A 15,894-nucleotide genomic window follows, 5' to 3' on the forward strand; every position below is an offset into this window, starting at 1 on the left:
CAAATAGTTCAAAAATTCATATAGAAACACCAAAGACCCCGAATAGCTAAAGCTCTCCATAAAGTGGGGGGGATCTCGCTCCCCAACTTGAAGCTCTACTACAAAGCCACAGTAATCAAGACAATTTGGTACTGGCACAAGAACAGAGCCACAGACCAGTAGAACAGAATGGACTCCAGTCATTAACCCAAATAAATATGGCCAATTAATATACGATAAAGAACCATGGACATACAATGGGGAAATGACAGTCTCTTCAACAGATGGTGCTGGCAAAACTGGTCAGCTACATGTAAGATAATGAAACTGGATTACTGTCTTACCCCATACACAGAAGTAAATTAGAAATGGATCAAAGACCTGAATGTAAGTCATGAAACCATAAAACTCTTTGAAAAAAGCATAGGCAAAAGTCTCATGGACATAAACATGAGTGGCTTCTTCATGAACCATATCTCCCTGGGCAAGGAGAACAAAAGCAAGAATGAACAAGTAGGACTATATCAAGCTAAAAAGCTTCTGTACAGCAAAGGGCACCATCAATAGAACAAAAAGGTATCCTACAGTATGGGAGAATATATTCATAAATGACACATCAGATAAAGGGTTGACATCTAAAGTATATCAAGAGCTCACACACCTCAACAAACAAAAAGCAAATAATCCAATTAAAAAATGGGCAGAGGAGCTGAATAGACAGTTCTCTAAAGAAGAAATTCAGATGGCCAACAGACACATGAAAAGATGCTCCACGTCGCTAGTTATCAGAGAAATGCAAATTAAAACCACAATGAGATATCACCTCACACCAGTAAGGATGGCTACCATCCAAAAGACAAACAACCACAAGTGTTGGTGAGGATGTGGAGAAAGGGGAACCCTCCCACACTGCTGGTGGGAATGTAAGTTAGTTCAACCATTATGGAAAGCAATATGGAGGTTCCTCAAAATACTCAAAATAGACTTACCATTTGATCCAGGAATTCCACTTCTAGGAATTTACCCTAAGAATGCAGCACTCCAGTTTGAAAAGGACAGATGCACCCCTATGTTTATTGCAGCATTATTTACAATAGCCAAGAAATGGAAGCAACCTAAGTGTCCATCAGTAGATGAATGGATAAAGAAGATATGGTACATATACACAATGGAATATTATTCAGCCATAAGAAGAAAACAAATCCTACCATTTGCAACAACATGGATGGAGTTAGAGGGTATTATGTTCAGTGAAATAAGCCAAGCGGAGAAAGACAAATACCAAACGATTTCACTCATCTGTGGAGTACAAGAACAAAGGAAAAACTGAAAGAACAAAACAGCAGCAGAATCACAGTACCCAAGAATGGACTAACGGTTACCAAAGGGAAAGAGACTAGGGAGAATGGGAGTGTAGGGATGGATAAGGACGGGTCAGAAGAAAGGAGGTATTATGATTAGCATGTTTAATGTGGGGGGTGGGGGAAAGGGGAGGGCTTTGCAACACAGAAGACAAGTAGTGATTCTACCACATCTTACTATGCTGAAGGACAGTGACTGTAATAGGGTTTGTGGGGGGGAGTTGGGTTAGGGGAGAGCCTTGTAAACATAATGTTCTTCATGTAATTGTAGATTAATGATAACAAAATAAATAAATAAATGGGCCGAGAAGCTGAATAGACAGTTCTCTAAAGAAGAAATTCAGATGGCCAACAGATACATGAAAAGATGCTCCACATTGCTTGTCATCAGAGAAATGCAAATTAAAACCACTATAACATATTACCTCACACCAGTAAGGATCGCCATCATCGAAAAGACAAACAACAAATGTTGGCGAGTTTGTGAGAAAGGGGAACCCTCCTACACTACTTGTGGGAATGTAAATTAGTTCAACTATAGTGGGAAGCAGTATGGAGGTTCTTCAAAATGCTCAAAATAAAAATACTATTTGACCCAGGAATTCCACTTCTTGGAATTTACCCTAAGAATGCAGCACTCCAGTTTGAAAAAGAAAGATGCACCCCTATGTTTATCGCAGCACTATTTACAGTAGCGAAGAAATGGAAGCAAGTGAAATGTCCAACAGTAGATGAATGGATAAAGAAGATGTGGTACATATACACAATGGAATATTATTCAGCCATAAGAAAAAAGCAGATCGTACCATTTGCAGCAATATGGATGGAGCTAGAGGGTATTATGCTCAGTGAAATAAGCCAGGTGGAGAATGACAAGTACCAATTGATTTCACTCATATGTGGAGTATAAGAACAAAGGAAAACTGAAGGAACAAAACAGCAGCAGAATCACAGAACCCAAGTAGGGACTAACAGTTACCAAAGGGAAAGGGACTGGGGAGGATGGGTGGGAAGGGAGGGATAAAGGTGGGGAAGAAGAAAGGGGGCATTATGATTAGCATGTATAGTGTGTGTGGGGGGCATGGGCAGGGCGGTACAACACGAAGACAAGTAGTGATTTTACAGCATCTTTCTACGCTGATGGATAGTGAATGTGAAGGGGTGGGGGGGGAATTGGTGAAGGGGGGACCCTGGTAAAGATAATGTTCTTCATGTAATTGTAGATCAGTGATACCAACAAAAGATGCTTTTTAAAGATAATAAATGTATTACAGCATTGAAAATAATCTCTTGAATAAAAACATGAGCTACTTTGTGAACAGATCTCCGGCAAGGGAAACAAAAGAAAAAATGTACAAATGGTACGACATCAAACTAAAAAGTTCCTCTAAGCAAAAGACACCATCAGCAGAACAAAAAGGCATCCTACACTATGGGAGGATATATCCGTAAATGACATATCTGATAAGGGGATAACATCTAATATATATAAAGATCTCACATTCCTCAACACCCAAAAAGCAAATTAGCCAATTAAAAAATGGGCAGAGGCACATCTATTCAACATTGTACTGGAGGTCCTAGCCATGGCAATCAGACAACACAAACAAATAAAAGGCATCCAAATTGGCAAGGAAAAAGTTAAACTGACCCTCTTTGCAGATGACATGATATTCTACATAAAAAAACCCTAAAGAATCCACTCCAAAACTACTAGATCTAATATCTGAAGTCAGCAAAGTTGCAGGACACAAAATTAATACACAGAAATCTGTGGCATTCCCATACACTAACAATGAACTGGCAGAGAGAGAAATCAGGAAAACAATTCCATTCACAATTGCAGCGAAAAGAATAAAATACCCGGAATAAACCTAACCAAGGAAGTGAAAGACCTATACTCTGAAAACTAGAAGACACTCATGAGAGAAATTAAAGAAGATACCAGTCAATGGAAACACATCCCATGCTCATGGATAGGAAGAATTAATATTGTCAAAATTGCCATCCTGCCTAAAGCAATCTATAGATTCAATGCAATTCCTATCAAAATACCAACAGCCTTCTTCAAGGAACTGGAGAAAATCGTTGTAAAATTCATATGGAAACCAAAAGACATTGAATAGCCAAAGCAATCCTGAGAAGGAAGAATAAAGCAGGGGGAATTATGCTCCCCAACTTCAAGCTCTACTACAAAGCCACAGTATTTGAGAGAATTCGATACTATCACAAGAACAGACTCATAGACCAATGGAACAGACTAGAGAACCCAGATATAAATGCAAGCATATATGGTCAATTACTCTATGATAAAGGAGCCATGGACATACAATGGGGAAATGACAGCCTCTTCAACAGCTGGTGTTGGCAAAACTGGACAGCTACATGCAAGAGAATGAAACTGGATTATTGTTTAACCCCATACACAAAAGTAAACTTGAAATGGATTAAAGACTTAAATGTAAGTCATGAAACCATAAAACTCTTAGAAGACAACATAGACAAACATCTCCTGAATATAAGCATGAGCAACTTCTTTCTGAACCTGTCTCCTTGAGGCTTTAGATTAGTGGTTACTAAAGGTTCAAGGTTAGCTTTTTTACTACCTTACTGTCTAATTTAACTCGCTTATTGAGCTATCATAAACACAGTCTGATGATTATTTCTCTCCCTTCTTATTCCTCCTCCTCCATTCTTCATATGTTGCGTGTTTTGTTCTGTGCTCTTTTTAGGAATGCTCCTGTCTAGAGCAGTCCCTCTTAAATACCCTGTAGAGGTGGTTTTTGGGAGGCAAATTCCCTCAACTTTTGCTTGTCTGGGAATTGTTTAATCCCTCCTTCACATTTAAGTGATAATCGTGCTGGATACAGTATCCTTGGTTCAAGGCCCTTCTGTTTCATTGCATTAATCTTCTGGCCTGTAAGGTTTCTGTTGAAAAATCTGATGATAGCCTGATGGGTTTTCCTTTGTAGGTGACCTTTTTTCTCTCTCTGGCTGCCTTGAATACTCTGTCCTGGTCCTTGATCTTTGCCATTTTAATTATTATGTGTCTTGGTGTTGTCCTCTTTGGGTCCCTTCTGTTGGGAGTTCTTTGTGCTTCCATGGTCTGAGCAACTATTTCCTCCCCCAGTTTGGGTTAGTTCTCAGCTATTATTTCTTCAAAAACACTTTCTATCCCTTTTTCTCTCTCTTCTTCTGGTACCCCAGAATGCGGATGTTGTTCCTTTTCGCTTGGTCACACAGTTCTCTTAATATTGTTTCATTTATGGAGATCCTTTTAACTCTCTCTGCATCAGCTTCTATGCGTTCCTGTTCTCTGGTTTCTATTCCATTAATGGCCTCTTGCTTCCCGTCCATTCTGCTTTAAAGTCCTTTCAGAGATTGTTTTATTTCTGTAGTCTCCCTCTTTACTTGCTCCTTTAGCTCTTGCATATTTCTCTGCAGATCCATCAGCATGTTTATGATTTTTATTTTGAAATTCTTTTTCAGGGAGGCTGGTTAGGTCTGTCTCTGCAGATCCTCTCTCGGGTTGTCTGGACTCTTTTGGACCTGACTAAATTTTTTTCTGCCTTTTCATGGTGATAGCGGTGGCTGTAGGCAGGTTGTGGGTGTGTCAGCTGGGAGAAGAAAGTCTTTTCCTGCTTGTTGGACGGCTTGCCCTTCTCCACTGCCTCTGTCAGTTACCCACACTCCTGGAGCAGCCACCACGTTAATCCCCTAAGCTGCTCTGTGCGGGGTCTCTGTCAGAGCAGTGCAGAGCCCTGCAGTGAGTGGCAGGCACGCCAGGTCCACTCTTCTGCAATAGCGGTGCCCCTGCTGGCAGCTGTGTGCCGATAGCAGCCTTTGGGTCTGGCCTGGGCGGCTGTGCATTGGGCTGGGATTCCGGTCAGCTGCTGGGAGCACGGCTGCTCCCTCTGGCACTGCTGCAGGTGCCCACCTGCCTCTCCCTTGCCTGTTGGGTGCTGCCGCTGCTGGCACACATGTGCTCCTGGACCGTATGGTCACCGCTGCCGTGGGCTTGTGCGGGCCTCTCCCAGGCCCCTCTGGTGCCGCTGTCACTGGCACACGCAGGCCACTCCCAGGCTGTTTGGTTGCCACCGCCGTGAGCTTGCATGGACCTCTCCCGGGCCCTTTTGGCACCGCTGCCGCTGGCGCTCGTAGGCCACTCCCGATCCCCTCTGGCGCTGCTGCCCCTGGTATGCACTGCCACTCTCCCACTATTGGTCCCGTGTGTCAGGGTCTCCACCAGTTTGGGGAATGACCGGCAGGCTGCTTAGTGCCATGAGGGGCTTCAGAGCTGCCCTGCCGCCCAGAGGGTTAGGGCGCCTAAAGTTCCCCGGGATTCCCAGCTGCTGTCTAAGTGTGCCAGGATGACTTCGTCCAGCTGTGGGGTCCCTGTCTCTTTAAGACTTGCATAAAGCCCTCGCTTTTCTTTTGTCTTAGGAGCGCCAGTTGCAGGGACCAGCCTGCAGGTTTTGCTTTTCCGTTTCTCTAATATCCAGCACCCCGTGCACCTTGTGTCTGTGCTCCGGGTGCGGATTTCTAGTGCTGGTTGTTTTAGCAGTCCTGGGGCTTTCACTACCTCCCTGTTCTGACTCCTTTCTTCCCGCTGGGTTCTGTGGTGGGGGGCATTTGGGTCCCACCTGGCCGCGGCTTGTATCTTACCCCCTTCGTGTGTTGTTGAGTTCTCATAGATGTTGATGTATCCTGGCTGTTGTACTGTATTTTATTTTATTTTATTTTCATAAATATATGTTTTTCGGAGGAGATTTCCACTGAACTCCTCATGCCGCCATCTTGGCTCCACCCTCATCTATGTCTTTTGATTGGTGCATTCTGTCCATTTACATTTATGGTGATTATCGATAGGTATGTACTTATTGCCATTGCAGGCTTTAGATTCGTGGTTACCAAAGGTTCAAGGTTTATTTCCTTACTATCTAAGAGTCTAAGGTAAACTCCCTTAAGATGCTGTTACAAACTCAATCTAAAGGTTCTTTTCTTTTTCTCCTCCTTTTTCTTCCTCTTCCATTCTTTATATATTAGGTATCATATTCTGTATTCTTTGTCTATCCCTTGATTGACTTTGGGGATAGTTAATTTAATTTTGCATTTGCTTAGTAATTAGCTGTTCTACTTTCTTTACTGTGGTTTTATTTCCTCTGGTGACAGCTATTAAACCTTAGGAACACTTCCATCTATAGCAGTCTCTCCAAAAGACACTATAGAGATGGTTTGTGGGAGGTAAATTCTCTCAGCTTTTGCTTATCTGGAAATTGTTTAATCCCTCCTTCAAATTTAAATGATATTCTTGCTGGATCAAGTAATTTTGGTTCCAGGCCCTTCTGCTTCATTGCATTAAATATATCATGCCACTCCTCTCTGGCCTGTAAGGTTTCTGCTGAGAAGTCTGATGTTAGCCTGATGGGCTCTCCTTTGTATGTGATCTTATTTCTCTCTCTGGCTGCTTTTAATAGTCTGTCCTTATCCTTGATCTCTGCCAACTTTATTAGTATATGTCTTGGTGTTGTCTTCCTTGGTTCCCTTGTGTTGGGAGATTTGTGGATCTCCATGGCCTGAGAGACTGTCTCCTTTCCCAGACTGGGGAAGTTTTCTTCTTAGGGATCCTTTTTTCTCTCTGTGCCTTGGCTTCTTTGTATTCCTCTTGTCTAGTTTGTTTCTTTCATCGTCTCCTCCACTGTATCCAGCCTGCCTTTAGTACCCTCCATCGTGCTCTTCATTGATTGGATCTCCGACCTGAATTCTTTCTTGATTTCTTGGATATCTTTCTGAATCTCCATTAGCATGTTGATGATTTTTATTTTAAACTCCCTTTCAGGAAGAGTCGTAAGGTCCATATCATTTCAATCTTTCTCTGGAGTTATATTAATTTTACTCTTGATCAGGTTCCTTTGGCATTTCATGTTTGTATATGGCGCCCTCTAGTGTCCAGAAGCTCTACTCTGGAGCTGCTCAGTCCCTGAGGCAATGTCGGGGGTCGCAGGGGAGTGGTATTGGTGCCTGGGGGGAGGAAAGAGCTGTTCCCTGCTTCCTGGCTGCTGTGCTTGTCTCCACTTCCTTAACCAGTGGGCCAAGCACACTGGTATAATCTTTTGTCCCAGAGCAGCTGGATATGGATCTCTGCTTTCCACAAGTGGCTGAAATCTCAGTCTCTCCAGGAATTCTGCCTGTATTATCTTTCCAACCCGTTAATCATGCGAATATCATGAAAGCACCATGAAATGTAGGTTTGTGTTCCCAGAGCAGATCTCCGGAGCTAGGTATTCAGCAGTCCCAGGCCTTCCATTCTCTCCCTGCTCCATTTCTCTTCCACTGGTGAGCTGGGGTGGGGTAAGGGCTTGGGTCCCTCCAGGACACTGCTTTGGTACATTACCCTGTTCCGTGAGGTCTGCTCTTTTCTCCAGGTGTATGCAGTCTGGCGCCGTCCTCTTTCCTTTTGCTCTCTCTGGATTAGTTGTTCCAACTATACTTTCTAATTGTATCCAGTTTTAGGAGGAAGCCTCTGTCTCTCCTCTCATGCTGCCATCTTTAATCCCTCTCCATAGCAAGATTTGAATGTATGTATTTAGCAGCAAGTCAGATGACCAGAGTAATTGACAAATATAAGTCAAAAATGGCTGAGATTTCATTAATTGGAAGGTCAGCCTGCAACGAGGAAGCTGAATACATTGGAGCATTGTAAAGATAAGAGTTGTAAGTTTTCACAAACTTAATGGGAAATGTTAAATTTCAGTCCATCAGACTGTTGAGAAGATATTCCTGCAAATATGAAATTATTTTCAATGAATAGCAGTAATTTCTTATAATTTGAAAGTATTTCTATACTTATTTAAACATTTCAAATGCATGGAGATACATTTATATTTTCTAATTCACATTATTGACTCATATTTACTTACCAACTTCCTCGGTCCGGAATTTAAAGAAGAAAGTGGTGATGTATGGTATGTATGTATATTTAGGCCCTCTCTTTTTTTTCCCCCTCATGTAGGAGCTGGGAGTATAATGCTGAACAAAACAGTTGGTTACTGCTGTCACAGAACTTAGTGAGGAAGATAAAACCAAACAAGCAAGTAACAGTTAAGTGTGATGAGTGTCCCAGTTGGGGAAGAAGAGTGCTTTTGAAAGCAAAGACATTTAGGTGAAGCTAGAGGAGTTGGGACTTGAAAATGTGTAGTAGTTAACAGGTGGTAGTGGGGAGGGAGGAGTGATAGCCTTGTAGTCCAGTAATCAAGATGAAACAATGTACTTGAAGGTCTGAAGGTGCACAAAAGCATGACACATTTGAAGGTCCATGTTTTGTAGTCATATAGCTTGGTAATAATGTTAGACTGGAACTGCCTGAGTCTGAAGCCTGTCTACGACAGTTCAGCTCTGTGATCTTGAACAATTCTCTTATCCTCTAATTCTGTTGTGAGGAATAAATGAGATCATGAATTGAAAGTGCTTAGTAACATTACTGAGAAAGAGCAAACACTGATTTTGTAATGGTGATGAAGATGATAATAGCTTGAGGGAATTGGAAGCAAAGATATGGCCAGAGATGAATATAGAAAAGTAAGTAGAGATCAAATGATGCAGGGTCCTTAGCGACCACATTAAGGAGCACAGGGAGGTGCTGAAAGATTCTTTGTAGGATATTAAGGTGGTCAGATTGGTATTTTAGAATTAGAAGGATCACTGTGGTTTCAGGGTGGAGTCTTCATTGTTTGTGGTCCAGACTAGAGGAGGACCATTTAGGTTATAATAATAATCTGGCCAAGAAATGATAATGGTTTAGTTAGGGTAGTGGCAGTGAAGATGGAAAGGGAAGATTGAAAACAAATTTAGGAGTTGGACTAAATAGTAGTTGGTACTTATATGTGGAAAGATGAGGGAGAAAGAAAGTTTCTGGGTATGGCAAGTGGTTCTATTTACTGAGAAATCAAAAGACAGCAGGTGTTAGTAGATAGTATGGGGATGATTTCAGAAGTGGAACAACTTGGGATAATAAGTACAAGATTGTGGGAGTGGATGGCTAAAGTAGAATAGATGAAATACTTGTGAATAATCTTTTCTAATTTGTTTTTTCTCCTTCAGAAGACCTGTTTGAGATGTGGTGGTTTCAGCAAGGCCTCAGTTTCCTTCCTTCAGCCCTTGTAATTTGGACAGCTGCTGCTTTCATATTTTCATACATTACTGCCATAGTACTCCACCATGTTGACCCTGCTTTGCCTTACATCAGGTAAGTAAAATGTATTCTTTTACAAGAGAATATTTCTATCTTATTCATATATTAACATTGAAGCCAACATTTAATGTTAACATTTTAGGGTTCAGGTTTTACATTTAACATTACAGCAATAAAAGGAACAGAAAAAGGAAGTTGTATTTGGCTCTTCCTATGTGAGAGAAATGTGGAAGAGGGACATGGTTCAGATAGTGAATTGTGAGACTAGTGCCTTGTCTTCCAAATAAGGATTTGAGGTGGTCTTACAAGGTATAATTGGAATTATTCTCCCCTTAAAATGCAAAAATGCTACAAACAACAGTAATGTTCAAGGATAATAGTAGTGACAAACATTTATTCATCTATTAACTGTGTATATGGTAATGTTCTAGGTATTCTTCAGGTCTTAAATAATTGAATCCTTACAACCACTCTTTGGGGTAGGGATTGTTACCCACCAGTTTGGGAGAGGAATGAAGGAGATCCAGGGGGGTTAAGTTTTTTATCCAAGGGCACATGACTTAGTAAGTGGTGGAACCAAGATTTAGTGTCTGGGCAATTTCTGTCTAGAGGCTTTGTGCTTACTGCTCTTAATGATATGTTGCTTAGATCTTTCTGACTTGATAATAATCAAAATTTATCTGTAACATTTCTGAAATTTCAAAACTACTAATGATGTCAGTATAGGTATGCTCATACCCTCTTTTTTCTAATTATATAGGCAATATATGCATATTATAACAAATTTTAAACAGTACTAGAGTGATAATAAAAATAAAAAATGGAAGTCCCTTCCAGCCCCACCTATAGAGTGATGAATGGTTCAGTTGGTTTCCTTTCAGCATTTGGTTTGTGTTGTTGCTGTTGCTTTTTCATTTACTTATTTGCTTTTACCTTCTGAAAAATACTTTTTCCAACACAGAAAATAGTGAACTTTTAAAAAGTGATAAACCAGAAAGCTGAATTCATCTTTTTAAACTATCAAGAAGAGATCAGGACATTAACATCTGCATTTATTGTTTCCCCAGTGGTATGGCACAAAGGCTATCAAAATGTGGGTGCATTTTGGGAAGATTTACAAAACCCAAAAATATTTTAGAATTTAAGGTTTCAATTCTAGGAATAATTTGATAATAATTCCCACTGTTTACCACTCTGGTAGAGGAACATGTGGCTTAAGGGGCCACTTCATTCTTTAGGAACCAGGAGAACTTACATATATAAGATTCATAAAGGCCCTTCAGCATTTTTATTTCCACTTCAAGAATTTGTCTGCTTTCATTTTAAAGAGCTTTTAATAATTTAAGAGGCCACTGAGTTCTTTTTCAGAGTTTCAGTTCTCTGATGGTACAGCATGTGATTTTCTGACAGATAGTACCCTAGACACTTCCTTTTCTGTGCCTGTCCTTCTGCCTTTTATTTTTCAAGTAATGAACATAGTATTATTACCCTGGGCTCTTTCTCCAACATTCTAACATATTTGAACTCAGTGATACTTATTTTTACTTCTCTCAGGCTCATTTCTTTCATTTGAAAAATAATTAAGTTAGATTGCTAATCTGCAAAGTTCATTTCAGTTCATAGACCCTAGCTAAAAGATTTAATTGTATAGCCCCAAAGGACATAACCAAATGTAAATTTCATTTCAAAGACAATTACACTGCAAGTGTGCCTCAGGTTTTCTCTTATTTGGTTCAAATGGTGGATGCCCAGGTTAGGGTACATGAGACTAATGGGCTATGAGAAGAAATTACTAGAACTTCTATGTATCTTTCTAATCTCAAAGTATTCTAATATATATTATATTCATATTACATGTTTATATTATATATAATAATTGAATATTCATTTTGAAGTTACAAGATCAGACTTTTTTTTGATGGTGTATGATCAAAATACTTTTTTAAAATTAAGATACTATTGATATACAATCTTATGAAGGTGTCATATGAGCAACGTAGTGGTTACAACATTCACCCATGTTATCAAGTCCCCCTCCTGACCCACAGCAATCACTGTCCATCAGCATACCAAGATGCTATAGAGTCATTACTTGTCTTCTCCATGCTGTACTGTCTTCTCTATTACCTACCTATATTGTGTGTGCTAATCATAATGCTCCTTAATTCCCTTCTCCCTCCCTCCCCACCCACCCTCCGAAACCTCTTCCCTTCAGTAACTGCTATTCCTTTCTTAGAGTCTTGAGTCTGCTGCTGTTTTGTTCCTTCAGTTTTGATTGGTTCTTATACTCCACAAATGAATGAATTGTTTCACGCTTGTCTTTCTCCATGTGGCTTATTTCACTGAGCATAATACCCTCTTAGCTCCATCCATATTGTTGCAAATGATAGGATTTGTTTTCTTATGGCTGAATAATACTCCATTCCACATCTTTATCTATTCATCTATTGATGGACACTGTTGCTTCCATATCTTGGCTCTTGCAAATAGTGCTGTGATGAACATAGGGGCACATATGTCTTTAAGAATCAGGGATCTTGTTTTTCTTTGGGTAAATTCCTAGGAGTGGAATAACTGGGTCAAGTGGTATTTCTATTTTTAGTTTTTTAAGGAAACCTCCATGTTGCTTGCAACAATTGTTGAACTAACTTACATTCCCATCAACAGTGTAGGAGGGTTCCCCTTTCTCCACATCCTCACCAGTATTTGTTGCTCCTTGTCTGTTGGATGTTGGCCAGCCTAACTGGTGTGATATTTCATTGTGGTTTTAGTTTGCATTTCCTTGATAATTAGCAATGTGGAGCATCTTTTCATGTGCCTGTTGGCCATCTGAATTTCTTATTCAGAGAACTGTCTGTTCAGATGCTCTGTCCAATTTTTAATTGGCTTATTTGTAGTTTGGGTGTTGAGGCATGTGAACTGTTTATATATTTTGGATGTGAACCCCTTATCGGATATGTCGCTTACAAATATATTCTCCCATACTGTAGGATGGCTTTTTGTTCTGCTGATGGTGTCCTTTGCTGTACAGAAACTTTTTAGTTTCATACAGTTCCATTTGTTCATTTTCACTTTTGTTTCGTTTGCCTGAGGAGATGTGTTCAGGAAGAAGTGGCTCATGTTTATATTCAAGAGATTTTTGCTTATGTTTTCTTCTAAGAGCTTTATGGTTTCACAATTCACATTCAGGTCTTTGATCCATTCAAGTTTACTTTTGTGTATTGAGTTAGACAATAATCCAGTTTCATTCTCTTACATGTAGCTATCCAGTTTTGCCAACACCAGTTGAAGAGACTGTCGTTTCCCCATTGTATATCCATGGCTCCTTTATCGAATTTTACTTAGCCATATATCTATGGGTGTATAGCTGGGCTCTCTATTCTGTTCCATTGATCTATGGGTCTGTTCTTGTACCATTACCAGATTGTTTTGATTACTGTGCCTTTGTAGTAGAGCTTGAAGTTGGGGAGCATAATCCCCCTAGCTTTATTCTTTCTTCTCAGGATTGCTTTGGCTATTCAGGGTCTTTTTTGGTTCCATGTAAATTTTAGAGCTATTTCTTCTAGTTCATTGAAGAATGCTGTTTTTATTTTGATAGGGATTGCATTGAATCTGTAGATTGCTTCAGGGAAGACAGCCATTTTGACAATATTAATTATTTGTATCCATGAGCACAGGATGTATTTCCATTTATTGGTGAATAGATGTGGGGAGAGTGGGCATCCTTGTCTTGTTCCTGATCTTAAAGGAGAAGCTTTCAGCTTTTCTCTGTTAAGTATGATGTTGGCTGTGGGTTTGTCATACATGGCCTTAATTATGTTGAGGTACTTGACTCTATACCCATTTTGTTGAGAGTTTTTATCATGAATGGATGTTTAATTTTGTCAAATGCTTTTTCAGGATCTGTGAAGATGATCATTTGGTTTTTGTCCTTTTTGTTGATGTGTTGAATGATCTGGATGGATTTTCGAATGTTGAAACATCCTTGCATCCCTGGAATGAATCCTGCTTGATCATGGTGGATGATCTTTTTGATGTGTTTTTGAATTCAGTTTGCTAATACTTTGTTGAGTATTTTTGCATCTATGTTCATCAGGGATATTGGTCTGTAATTTTCTTTTTTTTGTGGTGTCTCCCTAGTTTTGGTATTAGGGTGATGCTGGCCTCATAGAATGAATTTGGAAGTTACTTTAAGGAGGATGGGTATTAGGTCTTCAGTAAATGTTTGATAAAATTCAGCAGTGAAGCCATCTTGTCAAGGGGTTTAGTTCTTAGGTAGGTTTTTGATTACCAGTTCAATTTCATTGCTGGTAATTGGTCTATTCAGATTTTCTGTTTCTTCCTTGGTCAGCCTTGAAAGGTTGTATTTTTCTAGAAAGTTGTCCATTTCTTCTATGTTATCCAGTTTGTTAGCATATAATTTTTCATAGTATTCTCTAGTAATTCTTTGTATTTCTGTGGTGTCTGTAGTGATTTTTCTTTTTCATTTCTGATTCTGTTTATGTGTGTAGACTCTCTTTTTTTCTTGATAAGTCTGGCTAGGGGTTTATCTATTTTGTTTATTTTCTTGAAGAACCAGCTCCTGCTTTCATTGATTCTTTCTATTGTTTTATTCTTCTCAATTTTATTTATTTCTGCTCTAATCTTTATTATGTCCCTCCTTCTGACTTTGGGCCTCATATGTTGTTCTTTTTCTAGCTTCATTAATTGTGAGTTTAGACTGCTTATATGGGATTGTTCTTCTTTCCTGAGGTAGGCCTGTACTGCAGTATACTTTCCTCTTTGCACGGCCTTGGCTGCGTCCCACAGATTTTATGTTGTTGAATTATTGTTGTCATTTGTCTCCATATATTGCTTGATCTCTGTTTTTATTTGGTCATTGATCCATTGGTTATTTAGGAGCATGGTGTGAAGCCTTCCTGTGTTTGTGGGATTTTTCATTTTCTTTGCATAATTTATTTCTAGTTTCATACCTTTGTGATCTGAGAAATTGGTTGGTACAATTTCAGTCTTTTTGAATTTACTGAGGCTCTTTTTGTGGCCTACTATATGATTCATTTTTGAAAATGTTCCACGTGCACTTGAGAAGAATGTGTATTCTGCTGCTTTTGGGTGTAGAGTTCTGTAGATGTCTGTTAGGTCCATCTTTTCTAATGTGTTGTTCAGTGCCACTGTATCCTTGCTTATTTTCTGTCTGGTTGATCTGTCCTTCACAGTGAGTAGAGTATTGAAGTCTCATAGAAAATGTATTGCATTCTATTTCCCCTTTTAATTTAGTTAGTATTTGTTTCACATATGTAGGTGCTCCTGTGTTGGGAGCATAGATATTTACAATGGTTATATCTTCTTGTTGAATTGACCACTTTATCATTATGCAATGTCCTTTTTTGTCTGTTGTGACTTTCTTTGTTTTGAAGTCTATTTTGTCTGATACAAGTACTGCAACTCCTGCTTTTTTCTCTCTATTCGTTGCATGAAATATCTTTTTCCATCCCCTCACTTTTAGTCTGTGTATGTCTTTGGGTTTAAAGTGAGTCTCTTATAGGCAGCATATAGATGGGTCTTGTTTTTTTATCCATTCTGTGACTCTATGTCTTTTGATTGGTGCATTCAGTCCATTTACATTTAGGGTAATTATCAATAGGTATGTACTTATTGCCATTGCAGGCTTTATATTCATGGTTACCAAAGTTCAAGGTTAACTTCCTTACTATCTAAGAGTCTATCTTAACTCACGTAATATGCTATTACAAACACAGTCTAAAGGTTCTTTTTTCTCCTCCTTTTACTTTCTTCTCCATTCTTTATATACTAAGTATCATATTCTGTACTCTTTGTCTATCCTTTGATTGACTTTGGGGATAGTTGATTTAATTTCGCATTTGCTTACTGATTAACTGTTCTACTTTTTTGCGTGGGTTTTTTTTTTTTTTTTAGCTCTAGTGACTGCCAATAAACCTTAAGAAGACTTCCATCTATGGCATTCCCTCCAAAATACACTGTAGACATGGTTTGTAGGAGGTAAATTCTCTCAGCATTTGTTTAACTAGAAATTTTTAAATCCCTCCTTCAAATTTAAATGATATTCTTGCCACATAAAGTATTCTTGGTTCAAGGCCATTCATTGCTTTAATTATATCATGCCACTCCCTTCTGGCCTGTAGGGTATCAAGTAAGATGTCTGATGATAGCCTGATGGGTTTTCCTTTGTATGTGATCTTATTTCTATCTCTGGCTGCTTTTGATAGTCTGTCCTTATCTTTGATCTTTGCCATTTTAATTACTATATATCTTGGTGGTGTCTTCCTTGGGTTCCTTGTGTGGGGAGATCTGTGCCCCTCCCTGGCCTGAGAGACTATCTCC

At 39.4% G+C, this 15,894-nt stretch overlaps 1 protein-coding gene across 4 annotated transcripts in view; it reads left to right on the forward strand.

Annotated features, from left to right (window-relative positions):
- The window catches only part of DRAM2 (DNA damage regulated autophagy modulator 2), a 52,193-nt gene that overhangs the window by 18,091 nt on the left and 18,208 nt on the right, over window positions 1-15,894 (forward strand). For 2 of the 4 annotated variants that reach the window (XM_036928909.2, XM_036928911.2), the window contains 2 exons: window positions 8,353-8,440; window positions 9,444-9,585. In XM_036928909.2, the coding sequence (XP_036784804.1) occupies window positions 9,455-9,585 (131 nt within the window). In that variant the 5' untranslated portion in view covers window positions 8,353-8,440; window positions 9,444-9,454. Of the gene's footprint in view, window positions 1-8,352; window positions 8,441-8,497; window positions 8,919-9,440; window positions 9,586-15,894 lie in introns of those variants that run through there. The other 2 variants (XM_057500546.1, XM_036928912.2) reach the window with 2 other exon arrangements.

Source organism: Manis pentadactyla, chromosome 4 (assembly GCF_030020395.1).
Source record: "Manis pentadactyla isolate mManPen7 chromosome 4, mManPen7.hap1, whole genome shotgun sequence".
NCBI lineage: Eukaryota > Metazoa > Chordata > Mammalia > Pholidota > Manidae > Manis > Manis pentadactyla.